The 22193-nt window shown below is 43.1% G+C and overlaps 1 protein-coding gene across 2 annotated transcripts in view; it reads right to left on the reverse strand.

Annotated features, from left to right (window-relative positions):
* NPR3 (natriuretic peptide receptor 3) overlaps nucleotides 1–2084 on the reverse strand; it is a 65624-nt gene extending 63540 nt beyond the window's left edge. Inside the window, exon 1 of one of the 2 annotated variants that reach the window (XM_012640516.1) lies at nucleotides 883–2084. In XM_012640516.1, the coding sequence (XP_012495970.1) occupies nucleotides 883–1645 (763 nt within the window). In that variant the 5' untranslated portion in view covers nucleotides 1646–2084. The remainder of the gene's footprint in view (nucleotides 1–882) is intronic. The other variant, XM_012640517.1, reaches the window with a different exon arrangement.
* Between the last annotated feature and the right edge of the window lie 20109 nt (nucleotides 2085–22193).

Below are 22193 nucleotides of genomic sequence, written 5' to 3' on the forward strand. Positions count from 1 at the left end.
CGTAGCCACAGCAACCACCCTCAGCCTTGCGCTCTTTGTCCAGTTTGGGTATTATTTCAAACCCCCAGAGACCCGTGGAGAAAACTTGGGGATGGGCGGGTGAGGGGGTGCAGGAGACAGGTGAAAAGGAGGTTCATCGCCCATGTCTCCAGAACGGGCTCCCGCAAAGCCTAGCTCTGGGCGCTTTAGATACTGCGATGCCCAGAGCGACAAGGAAGTGAGTGTCGCCTGTGTCCACATACAGAGAGGTATTTGGGATGGAAACCGCAGAAGCTCGTTTATAAGGGGCTGGAGGGGCCATAGAAGGAATGAGAAGAGTGGTACAATGAGCCTTTAAAAGAAACTTGGGGTCTGTGGAAGGAGCAGTCTGGGAAACCCGAAACCCGGAGACCTGGTGAGCCAAGTGGCGGCGCACTGCTGCACAGAGTTCGCGGACGCTACCGCACTAAGAGGGGGTGCAGGCAAGCAAAGGACTCGGTAACAAGTTCTTTGGGCCTCAACACGCTTCAGACCCTGGTTGGAGCAGGGCCCTGGGAGTGCGCCCCCTAATCACCGTCCGGTGCCCGCTAAGTGGGGAGGAGAAAGAAAAATCCCAGGTGGTTTTACAGCACCTGTCGGACTTGGGCACGCAGGAGCGGCGGACTCAGATTTCCCCCAGATCCTTCCACCTCCCCGGGACCCTCTACGTACAGCCCTTGACGGAGCTGGGCGATCATCAGAGGTCGTCGCAGCTAGACAACGCACAGGTGAACGAGCGCGCCTTCCCGGGTCCTCAGCGCCCCGGGAGGCAGTGGGGTCCGCAGAGGCGTGGACGGGTGTGTAGGGAGAGCCACGGAGAGCGGTTGAGTTAGGGCCTGAGGCCCGGGGCGCGCTCCTGCTCACCTCGTTCACTGGCCTGGATATAGCGCACGATGTCGTCCAGGTCCAGGTCTTTGGTCTCGTCGAAATTGTAGGCGGACGTGTGTAAACCCTCCTCCTGGAAGACCTCGTGGACCCCCTCGAGAGTGAAGTAGCAGTTCCGCTCCAGCTTGTCGTCGCTGTAGATCAGCGCGGCACGGCTCCAGTGGTGGTGGCGGAACAGGGCGAGCATCATCTCGCCCATCTTGGCGTAGGCGGGCGCCACGCGCGTGAGATGCGAGTACTCAGTGTCCTTGTGCTGGAAGCCGGCGGCCAGTGCCCCGGCCGACAGCATGGGCAGGTCCCAGTGCGACGCAAGTCGGGCCACCGGCGCTGCCGCGTACTCGCACACCGGTCCCAGGATGAGGTCGGGCTTGGCGCCCCGCGCTGCAGCCACGCGGTCCACCAAGCTGAAGAGTGCACGGTTGCCGCAGTCCGAGTCCTCGTAGGCCACCTGGAAGTGAGTGCCCGGCGGCAGAAGCCGCCTCCCTGTCCCGTTGCCCTCCACGCTGCGTAGAGCGTACTCGATGGCCGGCCGCACCCGGGCCAGAGAGAACAAGTACGAGTCATCCTGGGGCAACAGCACGAGCACCTCAATCTTCTGCGGCGGCAGCGCCTCTCTTTCCCGGCGCCCGCCGCCTGGGCCCGCGCCCCCGCCGCCACCGCCACCGCCACCCGTGCCGCTGGCCAGCAACGCCCAGCCGAGCAGGACGCACGCGGAGAAAGTGAGCACCAGCAGGGACTGCATCGTGTCTCAAGAAACCTCTTTCCCTCGCCGCCGACTCACCCTCTGCCCCCCACACACCCTTCCTCTTTCCTCCCCACTCTTCTCTCCGAGGTCCCTGCGCCCCCTTGGGCGCTTTAAGAAAATAGAATACCCCCTTCGCTAACGCACCAAAAGATAGGAAGAGTCCTTCTCTGCAATGTCACTAGTTTTTTAAAAAAAGAAAAGAAAAAGTTCACTGGGTGTCAACCTGTGCTTCTGTAATATGCATATATATATCTATTATAAATATATATATATACTCGCCCTCCCTTTATATATATACTATTTTGCTTAAAGGTGGCTTCTCATTTGGGCGTTGTTGCTAAGGTTGCTTTTGAAAGCGTATTTGTAAAAGAAAAAAAAGTTAGACTTGTCCAAGTGCTTGTAATTGACGGTGCATCTACCTCGCGTTTGATCTCATTGATTCGCGCCCGTTCCTGGATCCATAGCCCGCGTTTAAATAGCGTGGCAGCGGCGGAGCGGGTTACCACACATGGCGCGCCGAGGCCGGGCTTGTATTTCCAGCGGGTGGGGAGAGGTGGGGGCTGGGCTGGGGGAGCCTCTCATTAACATTCTTACATCAGGGCTCCTCCCCGAACCCCTTATATGCCCACCGCTCCCCTGTCCCTAATCCCCACTCCCCGCCGGCCCTCTGCCTTTTCCTTAAAGCCGCAACCGCCCACTTCTGCACCGGCGGGAGCCCCCACCGAGCCGCGCGCTTCTGCGATGCCCGACTGTCCCTGGCCACGCTCTCTCCAGCTCCGGGCTTTAAAAAAAGGAAATGTATTTGAAAGTAAAGAAATGTGCTCGCGCGCGCGCACACACACACACACACACACACGCACGCACGCACACACACACACACACACACCGTGCAAAAAAAACAATAGGATTGGAGGAAGTGTTGTTTCTAGAAATTGTCCTTTCGTTGCAAAAATCCGTAGGTCCCGCTCGCTCTCACCTCTTTCTAGCTCTTGGCCACATTTCCTTCTGACGCGCCGACTCGCGACCAGCACCTGACCTTCCCGGTCCCCCGGCGCAAGGTCAGGGAACAAGGACCAAAGTCCCAATGCAGATGGCTCGTTTCGTCGCGGACCCGGTATGCCCGCTGGCCGGGGCGTTACCCACACCCCTCTTTCCTCCGCCCCGCGCCGGCTCCCTCCCTCTGGGACACGCGGGTTCGCGTTGGAGTCGCAGTGGTGCCGGGGTCACCCTGTCCCCGCGCACACACCCTCTGCTCGCGCACTGAGAGCAGGAAAGCGAAACTTGTTGCTCCCAAGGGCAAGCGAACGATTCAGCTTCTGGAGGTGTCACAAAGCTTGGAAAGCATCCCTAAGGTGTCCCCGGGGCTTTGTTTGCTAAACCAGGTAACTAAATAAATGGATTATCTCCCCAAAACGTTCCCGGGAGAGTCTCCTGTGTACGGACGTGCGCTCCCCTCCGACCCGAGCGCTCGCGTCTCCTCCGCAGCGCTTGAGGCACTGTGCTCCGAGTTCTGCCAGGCGGTGAAAGGTCCTGCCTCGGAGACCCAGTCCTACCACGGGTCACAGCCACAACAGCGATGGAGACAGAAGGAAACGGCCGTGGAGAGGTCCCGGGCCACAGGAGCATCGCCGGAGTCCTCCGCGCCGCGGGGTCAGATCAACATGGAACTGGACCCTCTGCATGTAGTATCACACCGAAGTCATTTACAACGTGAACGTGCTACGTTGGACGGGAGAATTCTGAAACTTAAGTCCTGCAAATTTAAATAAATTGAAAGTGTTTTAAAATGGTCTTTCATTTGACAGGGCGTCCATGTCCACAAATTTCTATTACTCTTAGACCAACGCCCTCTTTCGGCAGAAACTTGCACCCGACTCTGAACCCGGGCGCCACAGCCCCAGGCGCTGCATTTTTCACTGGGAGGCCCTAAAGCGCTCTGGCTCTCATTCGTGACGGTGAAAAGGCAACCGAGGTTTGGATGTGGCAACTTCAGGCACCAGCGCGCGCCGCCGTTAACAGCCCTCTCCTTACCGCTCTTTCTGGCGCAGCACAGCAGATGTAATTATAGGCGACGTTTCGTGCTCGGGGTCATTTAGATTTCAAATTATGCACTGTGATCCCTAAATCTTCACTGTAAGTAGGAGCTTCTAACTCCTGCGAGAACTTTCATTTATTTAATTAGAGCTACTAACCAGTAGCAAAAGAGGCATCTATATAAAATTTAATTCCACGAACAAGATAATCCACTCACACTGGAAATTGAGATTTAGCGCTTCAGGGCAATTAAATCCCTCCCAAACTCCTTGGAGGAGGGTAGGCATTTATGGGATCATAGATTTAAAATAATAATAATAATAACAACTACAAAACAACCAAAACAACGGCTAAATCCCAAATTCCATGGTCTTATTGGATTTCAAAACTGGTTGCCAGGAGACATGAAGGAATCCGGGTTTCCTATTACTCCGCGGTGTGCTCTGTGTCTGGGGAACACCCGCCAGTGGCGATGTGATTCTGCAGTGTGTGGCGTGGGCTTATTCGGAAAGCCTGGGGTTTCAGTGGCCCCGGGCGTGAACGCCTCTCCCTTCCCAGCACTGCTCAGCCTGGCCCGGGGGCGGGGGTGGGGAGGTTGAGAAGGGTGAGCAGCGCAGCAGTGCCTTTACGCTAGAGTGAGCACCGATCGGTACTCTCTCCCGGGCCTTCGGGTAGGAGCTCTCAACTTCCAGCTTGTCACTAAAGAGCAGTGACAAGAGGAAGCTGCAAAAGGGAAGAGTCCCAAACTATAGACAGCAGAGGATGAAAAGCCAGTTTTACTGCTCTTGCTGCTGCTCAAAACACCCTTGAAAATGCCAATGAGCAGAAATTAGGATTTTAAAAAAAGTTTTTCAAATGAAAACAGGCACAAGATTATAAGAAAATCCATCAAGTGATATAAGCATATGGATTTTAATGTTACTTTAAGTCGATTTTTTTAAAACCAGCTGAAAGTTTGTGTAAATATCATGAAATTCTAAATCTTAGGGCCAGAAAAGACTTAGTCAACCATCCTGACGCCCCTCACTCTGTAAATGAACTAAGGCCCCAAAACTGTAAATGACATATTTAAATACCTTTTCATCCCCAGAGAATATTTTTAAATGAGATTGGATTAGAAATAAACCATGTAATACCTATGGCACCATCTTCTTTGAAGATGTTCTGAGGCAAAGCAACAATTAGAAAGACTTCTGAAAAATGTATAGCTGGTCTGTGATTTAACCCCAGTATTGGCATGAGATTTGCAAGGTAACTTTCACTTTAAGTAATAACATTCTTTATATCAAAATTTTATTTTATGTGTAGCTAAGTTTTGAGGCTATTACAGCACAGTAAATCTGAAAATAACATCAGATCTATTTTATAACAGAACTTTTGCAGCACTTTAATCATAAAAATGAACCAAAAGAAAAAGTCAAAAAATAGAAATAATTCATCCCTTTGACTCAACTTTTAAATATTAGTCTTTTCAATTCTGTAAAACACTGAAATGGAGAGAAAAGGAAGCACTTTTTAACATTCAAAACAATGCTAACCTTTTCCCTGAGTGCATCCTTTCTGGTTCCAATTGTTGAATTAAAACAAAGGAAAGTTACGGGGAAATGCTGCAAAAGAAAATAAAATTAGCCAATTGAAGGAAAGACAATGTTAGCTCTAAAGGTGATATTACTGAAACTAATAGGCTTTTTATAGGATTTAGAAATGTTTTCATCAATATCCACAAACCATGTGTTATTTTTTTTTAACTTTAAGCTACTAAAATAAGGTGGCAAGTTTTCTATAAAGTATTCAACTGTTTGTTTTCTAGCTCTATGAAGTGAAACTTGTGTCCACATGTTATTTCTCTACTACCAGGAAAGACAGCACTACATAGGGAACCAACACGTGAGTCCTTGAAATGCTATCAGAAGGAAGTTTTCTCCACCGATTGTAACAGTCCCTATAACCCTTCTCCCTCAGAATTTTGGCTGCAGCCTCTAAAGTAAGAGGAGCCCATCCAGATTTTCAAAGGCCTTCTTCTCCCTTGGAGAGCCAGCCCTGAAGTCACATTAAAGAATACCCCTGTGAAGCCTGTGGCCCACAATCAAATACCTTCTGAGGACAGAATTGTTGAATACACACTCCCCCCTAGAGGCAGAAAAGATGAAAACATTACACCTAATTCAGGAACATTTCTGTAATTTAATGAGTGTTGGGATTTCATTTTTAACATATAGTCGATGTTTTAGAGGAAACCAAGAACTGAAAGAAAAATCAATGGATGTCAAAAAATTCAATTAAAGATTTGCTTCTAGGTTTTAATTTTCCTTAGCAAGGACTCTATTCATTGATGTCTTTTGTATTATACACAAATCTACAATTTTGTTTTTGCCAGCACTGCAAATAATAGTAGCTACATATTTTTTTCTGTTTAAATTTATGGTTCTATTTCATCAGAAACTACAATTAAATGTGGTGTTGAGGGATTCTTTTGAAAACATAGTTGTTTCTGTAGTACTGTCTTCTCAGGTTTCCATCAACTGCAATCTTTTTTTCATTTCTTTGAAGATGTCCTGAGACAAAGCAACATTAGAAAGACTTCTGAAAAGTGTATAGCTGGTCTGTGATTTAACCTGGGTACTGGCATGAGATTTGCAAGCTACCTGAAAAATTCTCATATTATTAATTTACAGACAAGTTAGGTAAGGTAGATTATGACATTCATAAAAAGAAGTGTATGTGCTTCAACTTCATGAATATCAATACTGACTACATCTAATTGCTCTCTTTAGTTGTATACCCTGCTCTTCCAAAAAGGATTTTAGAAGGTACATAAATCTATAAGACGAAATTTTAGAAAACATTCCTCAGGGCATCATACACAACCATTGAGTCTTACTCTATTATGCTCTATCTTCTTCCTTAAGCCTTTAGTTATAGCCCAAGCCTCAGAAACATTCTCCTCTCCCATCTGAATTTCCATAACATTTCTCGGGTTCCTAATCACACTAAATTTTATTTCTGTTTACAAAGAAGTATGTCTATATTGGGGCCCAGTCTCTCCAGGGTGGTATACTGTGGAAGCCTCACAAACACGTCCGTAGGTTATCATCTAATCTATTTGACCCTCAGCTTCCTCACTTTCCTCAATTTTTTCACTTCTAAAATGGAGATATCGTCCTGGTGTTATAGAAGTAAGGTTGAAAAAAAGCAGATGCGAAGTGCTTAGTATACAGGAGGAAATTAATAAATGGCAGCTCTCGTTATTACATTCCCTTCAATGTCTACCAAAGTGTTCGATAAATGCTTATGGAATGAGTGAAATGAATGCATTCAAAACTCTAAGCAACATGGTTTACGGGTAACTGGTTTGGAACTATCTATGGCCTAATCACAGCAGACCTTATTGTGTAATGTTTGTTTGTTAGCAGTGGCTTCCCTGGGGGAACCCTTTTGGCAGTCACCCTGACATTGGCCCTGGAGTTTCAACCTCAGATATTTCCGTAAGCTTGAGACAAGAGCTCGTTCAACATTCTTTCTCCTGTTAATACATAACGGGGCAAAGAGAGCAGGGTGCTTATGTTTGCTACCTAGACCTGCACTTAACGGCTATGAGGCTCCTCCAGAAACTCGGGCTGCTTCCGGTTGGAGAGAACTAAAGGGAACAGGGAAGACAGGGAGCAGTCAGGGGCAGTAAGAGAGAAGGGGGAAAACAGAAGTGACTCTGCAAGGGGCAGGACTTTGAGGATGCGGGGGAGCAGAGAGCAGACTGTATAAAAGCACAAAGAGGACTGCATTGGGAGGAAGGTACTTGATTTATAGATCATGGATGTTACAAATAATGAAAGAAGAGTAGAAGGTATCAATGTAATCAATATCACGTTATAAAAATGTCAAGCCCAGGGCTTTATGTACTTGTTCAATTCAACAAACCTTTTAAAACATCTACAGTTTAAAGGACTATGTCAAGTGTCAATGACTATGATGCTCTATAGCTAGACCCCATCGTAGCAGACATTTATTTCTTTAGGGATAGGGTTTGACCCAAGTTATATTTAAATCTGTGTGATAGCCAATTATGTTACAACAGTCCAATATGACATATTCAAGAGCAACATTATCAGGACAAACATATACCAAATTTCAAAAACATCTTATAAAAATCATTTTTCTGATCTTATTACATCATAATGTTGAACATTTTATACTCTAATCAACATTAAACCATTAAAATGTAAATTCCATAAGGGCTGGGATTTTTTTCTTTAATCCTTCATTCCTTTCTTCATGAACAACATGTGACCCTGATTTGATCCTTACACATTGTATTCAGGTATTTAAATATCACATGTACCCCCAAAATTTGTACAACTAATATATATATCAATAAAAAAATTTTAGAGAGCAATATGTGGGCCCTTAAAATTTTATTGTACCAATGATAAATCCAAAGAATGCAAAAATTACTATGAAACAGAATTTAGAAGAGAAATAATGAAGCAATAAAAGGAAAAAAGAGATAATTTAAAGAGAAATTAGTTCATATGTATAAACTTATATGTATATACTTCTAAAATCCTAATTTCAGAACATTCAGATATGATCATGTTGGATTTCTGATCATGCAAACAATATAAGAGGCCAAAGATCCTGAATACCAACTGGAAGAGGTCTTAGCATATTGATTTACCAGCACCTCATCATTCATACTTAATTCTTGATTATTTCCTTGCTAATGAGAAAAATTCAGTATCCTGAAAATAAATCAGTGCATTATCTTTTAGAAATTAAAAATGATGAGGAAAATTTCTGTTACCTCCATATGCAAGGTTGTGAGATACAGTTTTTCATTTCTTTCCAGCAAGTACATTCCACTTGGTATTACATCTTGGATAGCTGATGCATGAGACTAAAATAGAATAGAATGCCATGAGGAAAACATCAGGAAAATTCTTGACATTTGCCCTCTCGTATTTTTGGTTATCATGTTGTGACATCAAATTTTGCTCCCACATTAATGGAGAAGATTGTTTCATCAAGCTGCCATTGTTCCTATTCAATTGTTGGTAGCTCCTTTGACATTAAATGTTCTTCTTTGCTTTTCATCCATCCTACAAAAATATTCTCCTTTCAGCCTTTTTGAAGTTTTTCCCTTTACCACCTGCCTGGAGAAATAGGGAGGATTATTTTAACCTGTATCCTGTTGCTTTGCAGGCTCTTGGTTTGTCTTGAGGTATGACGTGGAAATGACTCTCTATTTGGGCATTTTCTCGTGTTCAAGAGTATCTCAATTGCAAAGCATTCATTTTCTAGCAAATCACTTTGGGTTCTTTTTTAAACATAGGTACAAATATTTTAACTAACCATACCCTCAATTCTTGATATATTCTCATCAGTCTGCAACATTCTTGTCTTATTTTAATTTCTCCCTTCATTGCTCTGTTCACATTCCTCTCACTCTATAGGATCCCTTTTAATGTGTTCAGTATGTGCTGCAGACAGATCCATGTTTCTGAAAAAGAATGTTTCTTGTGCATGCATGTTTTATTCCAATATGGAAATCGTATTGTACTATTTCTTTTTGCAGAGAGTAACATGGACAGATCTTAACAATATTGAGTATAAAAATCTATATCATGACTTTTGCATGCCACATAATATTGTAGCACTTTTACTTACTCATTCTCCCAGCTTTTGCCATCTGTGTTAATTCCCTACCACCAGAAACTGCTCTGAGAAGATCCTCACCTGTGTCCCTTATGGACTTACATGAGCATTTCCCTGGGGTGTATGTTTCTAGTTCAAGAGTGTATGTGTGGGTTTTTTTAATTTTTTTATACATTATCGTAGCAATTTATCTGTGCATGTTTGTGTTCATAGAAATTGAGCTAGAATTTTATTTTTTTATATCAGTAGATTTAGGAGTTACAAGTGGTTTTTTGATGTATGGATGAATTATGTAGTGGGGAAGTCAGGGCCTTTAGTGTACCTGTCACCTGAATAGAATACGTTATACCTCACAGGTAATTTTTGACCCTCTGGCCTGCTCCCACCCTCCCTCTCTCCAAGTCTCCATGTGTACCCATCACTTAGCTCCCACTTAGAAGTGAGAACATGTGGTATTTGTTCATTCCTGAGACACTTCACTTAGGATAATGGCTTTCAGTTCCATCCAAGTTGCTGTGACAGACATTATTTCACCTTTTTTGTGGCTAAGTAATATTCCATGGTATATATACCAACATATATATTAATATATGCCATATTTTTCCTCACAAATTGATATGGATAGTCTGCCGCTCGAGGGTTCATCTTCAACACCATCTTGTCCCTTCTTAAAATGAGTTATCCATTTGTAAACTGCTAATTTTTTGTAAAGCATCAATGACTTCACCATTCTTTCACCCAGTCTTCACCATAAACTTGATGTCTGTTCTTGCTTCAATTTTAGCATAATTCATGTTGCTCTGATAGGGGCTCTTTTCAAACTGATATCTTATCCTTCTTAGTGCCTCAGACTAGACCCTGTTCTATAACAAGTTAATATGAGTTTATTTTGGTGCAAAAAGATTTTGAAATCCATGCAAATTTTTTTCACAATACTCATTTTCCACAAGCTCTTTGAAGACCCCTAGTACATCGGGAGGTTGCAATTAGTTTGGAATATGATTCATATAAATTGGCTATCTAAATGAACAAATTTATTTTTTAATAAGATTTCTTTATTTTAGAGTAGTTATAGATTTACAACAAAGTTATAAGAATATTACAAAGAGTACTTGAGGAGCCCACACTCCATCTCCTCTATTATTAACATCTTACATTGGTATCAGACATTTGTTACAATTAATGAACCAATATTTATACATTATTGTTAACCAAAGCCCATATTTTATTCAGATTTCCTTAGTTTTTGCCTAATGTCCTTTTCTTGTTCAAAGAACCCATCCAGGTTGTCATATCACATATAGTCCTCATGTCTCCTTAGGCTCCCCCTGGCTGTGCCAGTTCCCCAGCTATTCCTGATGATCTGACAGTTTTGAAAAGTACTAATCAGGTATTTTGTAGAATGTCCCTCAATTTGGGGCTTTTTGATGTTTTTCTCTTAACTAGCCTGGGAATATGGGTTTGGGGGAGAAAGGTCTGGAAGTTCAGTGCCCTTCTCATCACATCCTACTAAGGGTACATTCACTGATAATGTTATCCTTGACCACCTGGCTAAGACAGTGTTTGTCAGATTCCTTCATGGTAAACTTGTTATATTTTCTGTGCTTTGAAGGAATTTGACAGACGTGATTAAAGTCCCTAATCAGTTGACTTTAAGTTAATCAGAAAGTAGGTTATCCTGAGGTGGTCTGATTAACAACTAGAGGTAGAATTATGTATGTGACTCAAGAAATCACTGTCTGCACTGCCAGAGAGGAGACACCTGCTTTGGTGAAGGTTGTATTGGATGACTTTTCAATTTTCTTCCAAGTCAGAAAAGCTACAGTCCTAAAATTTCCTGGAAAACACACATGACAAGTCAAGAGAGCGTCACTGAAATCAACCACTATCTAAGAGATGTTGGAAACACGTGACTAAGGAGACCGTAGGAGTTTCTGGTCTAGATAAGATTTGAGGTGAGAAGGTTCCATTGCCAAAAAAAGTCTCCTGTCTCATGAGACTGCCTAAAAACAAAAACTTTCTAACTTCTCCTTTGAAAATAAAACTCTCCCTGGTAGAGTAACGTATTATTCTTTGTTAACCCCTCACTGCAAATTAGCTCATGAGTTGGCTTTCTTCCATGACCCAGGAAGCTAAGAAAATCTTGCTGAGTAAATGGAAATTTTCCTGAGTGTTTAAAAGATAGATTTGGAGTTGGGTCAACATCTCTGGTGGGGATAAGTCTAACATTTGGGGGATTGGGGGTTCCTTGAACAGTCAAAGAAGTCTGGCTTTTTTCAGTATAAAGTCTGGAGGAGACAGGCTTTCCTCTTTGCAGAGCCAGTCTTTGCAACTGGGTAGCAGAATATCTGTTGAATCCACTGGATTTGGCTTTGGTTACTTACCCAGTGCCTCAAGCCAGACAATTCTTTGTTCAGGGTTACATGTGCTGGACCTAGAGAGCTGCTCTAGAATGACAAAGAGAGCCCACTCTGCTCAAAAGACATGTTGAGATGCCACAAAGCATACCGACGACTCCTCTGGTTGCAATCTCTATTTACGAGATTTGGGAGATTTGAAAGGGGAGAATGATGGCTAAATGCCAGCCCTTTCTCCTTTAGATGATGGTGTCTGCAAGTAAGAGCCTTCTGTCTTCTCCTTTTTTCCCTTTGATAGAAGAAAAAGCCCAGTAGGAGGGATCCATGGCCAAACTTCAGTCCTCAAAAAATATGAAATAGCAATAAAACTAGCATCTCTCTTAAGCAAGCTCTCCGAGTATTTTTCCCATCCCATCCAAGTAATATTTAGAAATAAGACCGTTTTCTTTTTTAAAAAATGCTTCGAAAAGCTCTCTCAGCTCTTTTTTTGAGATGCTGATCATTGGATACTGAGACCAAACTTTTAAAGAAATGTTGAACTCCATTACACTCTCATTAGACCATATTAGCCTAAAACTCAATTTTGTTCCAGTAGATGCTTGCCCAGACAGCACTGTTTTTCTTATTGTCAATACCAGAATGTCTTGATAATTTTGACTTAAGCTACACCTCTCTCTTTGTGGACTGAAAGACTTGGTTATTTTGTACAAAAAGTACAAGAAGCCCCCACAAGTGAAATAGAAGCCTACAAAGTCAAAGAGGCAAAGAGATGGTCCTGGCAAGAATGAAAACCTTGGAAAAGACTTGACAGGAACCTTAGAGCAGGAAGATTTGTAAACTTCCTTGGAAATGGTGTCTTAGGGACTAAATGAGACCAAAAGCTTAGCAATGGTTAGTTCCGCAATAATGCGTGGGGCTCTCCCAATTTGGGGTCTGAGAAGATTGTTTTTCTGTAATGAACATCAACTCTGCCCCCCACCAAAAAAATTGGCTCCCCGTGGGCACTGAGTAAAATGAGGCAAACATTTCTTGACAAGTACATTTCCTATGATGATGTAAAGGCGGTTATCAGGGCACATTAATCTTCTGTTTATAGGAACATGCTTTGGCTACACGGATTCTAAATATGGTAAATGTTAACCAAAATGATCATTTCTTCATTAAAAATTTTCTGGTTCTTCATTTGTTCAAAAATATTTGACCACCCAGGATTTTTGAGGCACTTTTTCTATGTTTTGAGAATTTCACATCTTTTAAGTCAGCACATCCCACAATGGAAGCCAGGAACTAACTCTCTCAGCCTCCCTGAAGCTATGGTATGAGCATGTGACCAAAGCTCCACGAACAGGCCACACGAATGTGTGACTTTCTTTTGGAAGCAACTGATGTGAAGAAGCAAATGTCATGCAGAACCTGCTCTAGTGAGGGTGGCCACGGGGACAACCAGCTTCTAGAAGGAGCGATGGCAGGGGTTCTGACTTCTAGTGCCCAGTGTCAGCAGGACAAGCTACAGTATCACTGCCCAGCAGCCATGAGTTTTAAAATGTAATATATTAATTACAAAATCTAGGTAAGCAAGGCCAACAGATCAAGAGACAATTGCCTTGGGAAACATAGTTTGTGACTCACAGGTCCTGGGAGGAGGGGATGTGTCATGCCATGGGGGGCCACCAGGGGAGGAGTGAAGTGGGCCAGGAGACAAAGAGAGAGGGAGCGGCCTCTGGACAAGAACTGCTGCTGTGATTTCCATAGGAAGAAACAGGCCAGGCAGGTTAAAGAGGCTTCAGATTGGCTAGTTGGAATAATTTCAGTGGGCTGTGGGGCATAGCAGCTGTCTCTGGTTGTCTGGTACCTTGTGTGATTAGGGCAGGTGGAGAGAGGCCAGGGTATGAGAACTAGGTAAAGAAGACTTTTGTGGGTGTGGACTCTGAATTTGTTGGTTTGTATTTGAAAAGCACTCCCCTGGGGGAGCTGATTACGATCTTGGGGCATTGACTTACCCCAAGAGGGCAGTCCCTCCAGGATCAGCAAGGGCCAGATATCAAAGCATCAGAATATAGAAAATAAAGGCCTGATTAATATACCATGACAGTAGGGCCTGCTAGGGAGTAGTTTTCCTCTGTCATTCGGGCATTGTTCTTAGCTGCATTGCTTCCAAATCTAATTCACTCCCCTTTTGGAGATTCTATGAACTAACTGGTATCCCTTAACAAACTCCATTTCTGCTTAATATAACTAAAGTGATTTTGATTTTTGTAATCAAGAACCCCGACTTACACAATATGAAGAATCCTCAGCACAGGAAATGTTAAAGAGTAAATATACAGTAAATATCGGTTATTATAATTATCATAAGCTCTTTGCATCCTAGTGCAGAAAAGGATAGTAACATCTTCCAGGGCTCATTCCATACACTAGGAAACTGAGGACCAGGGAAGGAAGTGATTTTTCCAGGTTACACATGGTGAGTAGCAGAACAGAGACTGCAATCCTGATTTCCAGATTGTTCAGTGCTCTTTCTACTACACCATGGGTTGCCAGACTTTGGGATTTCAAGGGCCAGTAAAACTTGGAAGGGAGGGAGGGAGGGAAAAAGGGATAAAAAGACAGAAAAAGACTGACAACCACTCATGAGCTTTCCACTCACCCCCACTAAAAAAAAGGCATTAAAAGAACCCCAATTCTTATTTTCTATCACTATCATTTTCTAAAAGAAAGGACAATACCCAAAAGTAGGAAGGGTCATGTCATGTAGCAGAAGAATCCTTTTATATTGAACTCTACTCTGCTCTTCAAAATGGTCTGAATTGTTTCCTACTGTTCAGGCAGCAGCAATAGTTTTCCGGGCTAAATAGAGCTGATACCAAGAGAACAGTCATGTTCTTGACTTTTGAGCATCTAAATAAGTATCTGTAGACCTGAAGCAAATTTTTTTATACAACACTTATTTTTCTTGAAGTTCACTTTTATACATTCTTTTGGTATAAAACTTCTGTTTATTACTTCTACCAGTATTTATTTGTTCCATGCTCATGTATTGAGCCCCTGTTTTGCTTCAGACATTGTGCCAGAAGTTGGAATGTGTTGCACTCCAGAAAATTCTAACAGAGGGGGAAGGATGCCAAGTTTCCAGGGTTGGTATTGTACCACTTCTAGAGAACACACTTAATTTTAGTTATATTAATATTTCCTAGTCTGCTTTTTTAGGTTTCTTATCTGAAAGTTGAGGCACTGATCAGCCAAGAATGGCATTCTGAGAAAAGGAATGGGGATATATGAGAGTAGTAGAGCCCTTGTAGCCCCTCAAACTCTCCATCCCACTGAGCCTTCCCTACTCCCAGGCCCTTTCTTCCTATATTTAGAGCCAGATCCTGATTTCCCAAAAGGCTCAATTAAGAATCCAAATTTTAAACAACCCAAGTGCCCATCAATACATGAATGGATTAATAAAACGTGATATATGTATACCAGGGAATACTACTCAGCCAAAAAAAAAAAAAATGATGAAGTACCTCTTATATAATATCATCCTAGATGGAGCTGGAGCCCATTCTTCCAAGTGAAGTATCACAAGAATGGAAAAACAAACACCACATGTACTCACCATTAAATTGGTACTAATGGATCAACACTAATGTGCACATATGGGAAGTAACATTCACTGGGTGTTGAGCAGGTAGTGGGGGGAGGAGGGGATGGGTAAATTCACACCTAACAGATGCCGTGCATGCTGTCTGGGGGATGGGCACGCTTGTAACTCTGACCCAGGCGGTGCAAAGGTAATTTATGTAGCCAAAATGTTTGTACCCCTATAATACTCCGAAATTTGAAAAAAATAAATAAAAATCCAAATTTTGAAGAGGATGACATAAACACAAAAGAATTAGTACTCTACTCATTTACATTAGCAAAAATCTGGAGAATGCTATTGAGAGTACATTCTAAGGATTTTCAATCAGATTCTATTGTTCTATTCCCAAATAATATCTTCTTCTTTTAAGAGACTCTGTTTGTTATTTAGGTTGATACCTGAATCTCTCTGAACTTCTCACATTTAGATTTCACTTATAAGTGGGACTGAATTTAATGGTGTGGGCTCTGTGATGGTCAGTCATATGTGTCTGCTCGGCTGGCCATAGTCCCCAGTTATACAATCAAATACTAATCTAAGTGTGACCATGAAGGTATTTTGTGATGTGATTAAAGTCCACAATCAGTTGACATTAAGTAAGAGAGATTATCCTAGATAATCTAAATAAACCTAGATAATCTGAGTGAGCTTTATTAAGGCAGTTAAAAGGCCTTAAAAGCAGACTGGAGGCTTTCCTGAGGAAGAGGAAATTCCGCCCGTGGAGTAGCAATGAAGGCTCTTATCCAAGATTTCCAGGCTGCCAACCTGATGATTGGCCCTGCCAGCCTTCACAATCATGTTAGCTAATGCCATGCAGTAGAACTCTCAACATGTATCTTCTACTGATTCTTCTTCCCTGGCTGAACTCGGATGGATATAGATACCTTCACCCAAGACTCTGGATTCAATGCACCAGCTCCAGCAGCTCTGAGTGGCTCCAATAATTTGCTCCACTATTAAACTAGGGTGACCAACATTAGACAAAGTTGAGGTGACAGAAGCCCATCGGTGTAATACAGAGGAGTGCATTCTGGGTGGATTCATCTCGTCCCTCTCCTTCAGATCATACCCACAGTTGTGTGAGATGAGGTCCCTGTAACCAGCTAATGGAAGCATGCAAGGCTGGAAATAGGCTGTGCTATTGCCTATTTGGGGATGGCCCTGAAACACAGCAGTGAGGGAGGTATTCACAATGAGCAGCGCTTTGGGCCTTTCACCTGGTAATCCACTTTATGTGGAAAGATAAGTGGCTCAAGGTAAGAACATACACTGTTATCCATCTCCGGTAAATAGGATCTGTTTCTGATCCTCCTTTCTGACAGGAGCAGGAAAGACACATTCATCAGGTCAATGGCTATGATCCACATACTTAAGGTCTTGTTCATTTGCACTAGCAAAGATCCCATATCTCTGGCACCGCAACTGCATTAGGAGATACTAGCTGGGTGAGTTTTGGTCATCTGCAATCCTCCAGATGACCGTGTTTTTGTGGTGGCCAAATCAGGGAATTAAATGGGGATGTTATGGGGACCACTACCCCTGCATCCTTTAGGATGCCAATCTGTGCTATTTCCTATGAGGATGTGATATTGTTTAGGCTGGGGCAGTGGGCAAGGGACAAGGAGTTTTCAGGGACTTCCCCATTATGGCATTCTCATACCTCAGGCCAAGGAGTCAATGTGGAGGTTCTGCCATACGCCAATTCAGAGGACAGGGAAATAATCACTGGTCGGTCTATAGACCCAGCAGACCCATTGTGAAATGGACCTGGGTCAGGACTCCATTTATTACCTCCCATTTGCCCCCACTATAACCATGATCCACAAAAATGTTATGGGTCCTCAGATACCAATGTCGACTGTACTCTATGTGCAACAGTCCCTAATGTTTGAGTATTCCCTTTTCCCCAGTGACTGGTTGTCTGAATAAATGGCCAGGGTCTCTCTGCAGAAGGGCTGGGGGAATCCTTACCATAAATACTTGCCATGGAGTTGCAAGGTTCTGCTTGATTTGAATAAGAAGACACCAAGTCCTAAGAATAGCCTAAGACTAGCAACACACTTTGCCCAATTTCCAGTCCTGAATTGACTCACAGATTCAGTGAAGGTTTAGTGAAGAAAATCTGGGCTCCACTGAGGAGACAATGAACCTGAAGTACCACCACAAGTGGGTACTGTGACTCTCCTTCCCATCTTCTCCAAAGGGCCTATGGCTATTCATCAGTATAAACATGCACTAGGGAAAAAGGGAAGTGCCCAAACATTGGAAAACTATTTCACACTGACTCTAAGGGAATTCTCACTCCCAGAGCTCCCAGATTATCACTGCTGTCTACCAATTGCAGTAGAGATAATAAATAAAGCATAAATGATACTGACTTTTTTTTTCAATATTTACCTCACCCAAGGACCAATGGGACCACCTCAATATTCCATGGTTGCTAAAAATGTAGATATCCTCAGCAATGCAAGAATACTTACATCAGCTTCCTGTCCCATGGAGTAAGGACTGTTTTAGAAAACAGGATCAAGAACCTCTGCGGTTTCTCTTCCCTTTCAAAATAATAACCCAAAAGCAATTCTGCATTTCTAAGACATTATAGAGAGTAGAGTCATCATGAAGTATTTTATAATATATAGTTGGGGAAGGAGGAGAGTTCCAATCACACATCCACTTACATGTCCAGTTGGCTAGAATGAAAGGAGATTTGTATTAGGAAAGCAATGATGAATTATTTGATGTTTAATCAGGTGGAGACAGTCAGTATTCGTAGTTGTCTAAACAGATCTGGGCAAACCAAACAGGCCCTGAAACCTGTTAGGCAACTATTTATCTAAGAAGTTATTTCTCCAACCCAGGGGTTGGCAAACTTTTTCTGTAAAGGGCTAGATGGTAAATATTTTAGACTCTGCAGGCCATATGGTATCTGTCCCAACCATGCAGCTCCACCATTGTAGCATGAAAGCAGCCATAGACAATACACAAATGAATGGATGTGGCTGTGTTCCAATAAAGCTTTATTTACAAAAATAGCACGCTACAGTTTGCTGACCTCAGCTCCAACCCAATAAATCAAAAGCCCTAGATCAAGTGTGTTTAGCCTACTAGGGAAATCAGTACATTTTTGTGGCACCATTTCAGGTATATGTCAACTCATTAGCCTGAAACATAGGTCATCACACTGATCAAGTACTTTATGAAGCCCTGGAAATCCTTAAAAATAGCAAATACCATTTAAACTATTTAAGATATGTGCTTAGATTAGACAGGAAATAGATCTCACAAAAAAACAGTTTTACATATGTATGTGTGTGTGTCTGTGTGTGTGTGTATAATCTCCACTCTAAAATAGAAGACAAATGCTTGCATCTTGTTCTCCACACACCTAAGAAAGAGACATTTTCATTTGTTGGGCCTCTTTGAAATGTGGAGGCACCATATATACATTTGGGTGAACCAGACCCAGGTGAACTGAAAACCTGCAAGCTTTAAGTGGGGCCAAAGGTAAAAGCAAGCTCTTCAACAGGCCGAGGCTAAAGTGTAAGCAGTCTGCTACTTGCCATTATGATCCAGGAAACCCTTAAAGTGTCTGCTGGAAGATGATGATGCTATTTAGAGCCTCTGACAAGCTTCATTAGAAGAATCACAATAGATGGTCCTGGAGTTTTGGAGCAAGTAGATACTCCCCTTGTAAGGAACATCTGTTGGCTCACTACTAGACCCTGATGGAGGCTGAATGTTGACTAGGGACCACTGAGTATCCAGCTGACCTTAGTATCCATCATGAACTGAGTTTTATCCAACCTCTTAAAATAAAGTCAAACATGCCCAGCAGTAGCCCCCATCAAGTGGAAGAGGTACATATAAGGACAGGCCCAACAGGTCCTGAAGGCATGAGTAAGTTTCATGCAGAAGTTTTCCACACTCCCTAGGTAAATACTAAATATTCCTTCCATACTGATGCTCCTGCCTTAATTTACACCTCTGGCCTCACAGGGAGTGTATTCTAGCCAGTTTGCTGAGTGAAGGGGGCAAAACAAGCCTGGTTTACATATGATGGTTGAAGTGTGTTAGCATCAGCTAGAAGTAGACTCTGAAGTTACGGCTCCCACCTCACCTCCGCTCCCAATCCTGAGTGGCCTTGAAGGACAATGGAAAAGAATGTGTCTACCTGGCCTTGAAGTAAGAATAGTGTAGTTATATATAGCAAAGACTGCTAATTGCCTTCCAAGACCCATTGTCCCCTTCATTCTTATTGATTATCTTTTTAAGAGTCATGGTCTCACTCTGTTGGCCAGGCTGGAGTGCAGTGGCACAAACATAGCTCGCTGTAACCTTGAACTCCTGGGTTCAAGCGATCCTCTGCCTCAGGCTCCCACAGCGCTGGGATTACAGGCATGAGCCACTGCTCCCAGCCCAGTCTTGGTGACTTTAACTGGGCACATTGCTTGATGTAGACAAATGTGAATAATGATGAGATGTAAGCAGCAATGTTGTGTGTAGATTCCAGAAAAGTTATTAAAGAAATCAAAGTTTGCTGTTTTCCTCTTTCCTCCTTTCTGCCATTTAGAAGGTAAAGATGATGGGTAGAGCTCTAGAAGCTATTTTGGACCAAGAAATGAGGACCATACCCTAAATATGATGAAGCAGTGACAGCCCTGAATAGCCGAACTCAAGACTTCTTTTATGTGAGGAAGTAATAAGCTTCTTTTTCACTTATCCCACTACTTGGAGTTTATGTTATATGCAGCTGAATTGAATCTTAATTGTCATGATGGGAAAATACTACTGATGTGGCTCGATGGTAAGGGTTCTGAGAGGAAAGATTTGAAGATCAAAGTGAAAAAGATTTGGGAGAGAGGTGCATTAACAGGCATTTTGAATGGGCTCAGAGGGTGAGAATGTTTGTGTTCCATGTGAATGCTCACCAGAAAGTTCCTGCCACAGAAGAGGCTCTTAATTATTCAGACAGGAAAGATGACCTGCTCTATCCACTTCCTTCCCCAGCTACTCCATTGCTGTGCAAAGGATTCATAAACAGAGTGCCCATGAAAGCAGGAGTGCAGCTTATGCCTGAGTTCAATGAAATGGACTTTCCCCTGGCAACACTGACTCAGCTACCACTATCGTGAGATCCTTGCATGGATCATCCATCTCTCTGAAGGGAAGCTAAGTACACTGAACCCCTTCCTTTGAGTAGCAGTGTATTGTCACTGAAATGTGTACTTATTCTGTACCTGGATTGTTTTCCTTCTCCACGATGCCTCTGCCAGCTCCATTATCTATGTAGGTACTTTCATGGTATCACACACATCATTATTTATACCAAGGAATTAACTTTACAGTGAAAAAAGGTAGGTATTGATCTCATTCCCATGAGATTTCCAGCTTTTATCATGTGCTTGCCATCAGTCCGAAGCAGCTGATTTTAAAGAATGTAGGAACGGCCTATTAAAGGATCAACAATAATGTTGCTGTTGCTCCCACAGCCAGAATACATAGATCTGGAAATCAAGGGATTGTCACCTCTAATTATTACTCCAAGTGACCCACTCTCAAAATGTATGCTCCCACCCCTTGACTCTGGGTTCTGCTGACTTTGAACCCAGGAAGGAAAGATTTCACAATCAAACATGGCCACACCTAGTGGGAAGCTGAGACTGACTCAGGATCTTCATGCCAGTGGGAAGACAACGATAAATGAGTGGGTCCTAAATTGGCTAGAAGGTTGATCCTGACTCTCAAGGGAAATGAGGTGTTGAAACACAGCAGGAGCAGGGAAAAATTATGAATGGAATCATCATTTCCAACAGGGGGTCCCATCAGGTGCCCTCCACACAAAACAATACCAGTGATAAGAAGACAGTGTAGACTACCAGAACCCCTGGAACACAGGCAGCATCCCCAAGGGCTCAGATCCCCATATATTAAAGCCTGCCTCTGGCTGTGGGTACCAGTCAGAAGAGAGAAAATGGTCCCTTTGGTTTCCAAGGCAGGAGGAAGGTTCCATCTCGCATCACGACTGCACACTATGGAGAACACTTATAGCATGAGCTGGGGTTGGCCTCCTGTGAGGCAAAACAAAAAAGACACATGCCTGCTCCAAGCAGGAAAAAAACTAAAGGCTTTGCATCTATTTCATTTTATTCTCCAGGGTCGGTGTTAAAGAAGAAAATTATTTGCTGATACTTGTTAAAGCACAGTGAGGCAGACTTTATTCAGTACCATGGCAGTGGGTATAGAGACCACTGCAATGGGATTTTGCAGTGAAGGAGAGAGTTTGAATTCAACTTCCACTACAGTATGGGCGAGTGGAAATTTATGGCCAAGGAGCAGGGTGGGGGTCAGTGGATGGAAAATTACTAAAAGGAAATGTCAGGTGTGAGAGGGATTCTGGCTAAACCCACCTAACAGAATTCTTACTGAAGACAGGCCAGGGTGATCAGACATCACCTGGGGGGTGGTGCAGGATGAGGAGCCCGATCAGCTATCAAGGGAGATCAGATATCAAGGATGGTAACTGTCTCAGCAGGGTTCTTTGCTAAAATTGTATTTTGCAAAAAGTGCACAGATGAGCCTCAGAGAAGGTTCAGGAGCCTAATTAAAGTTTGGCCAAGCAACAAATCTTTGTTGTCATGAAGAGGATATGAAGCTATTGGCTGTTTTCTGCTAATGCCACCAAAATAACAATCATAATATTATTACTGATATATCTTGGCTTTTATATTTGTTCATTGTGTCTCTTCTCCATGAGGTCAGGGACCTTGCCGGCCTTATTCTTCCTGTATCATTAACTCCTAGAATAGTGTCTGGCACAAAGTAGGTACTCAATGAGTAGACGAAGGAACTTTTCAGTAGTACTGTGTAAGTGAAG

The sequence above is a fragment of the Propithecus coquereli genome, unplaced genomic scaffold (assembly GCF_000956105.1).
Source record: "Propithecus coquereli isolate 6110/MARCELLA unplaced genomic scaffold, Pcoq_1.0 Scaffold154, whole genome shotgun sequence".
NCBI lineage: Eukaryota > Metazoa > Chordata > Mammalia > Primates > Indriidae > Propithecus > Propithecus coquereli.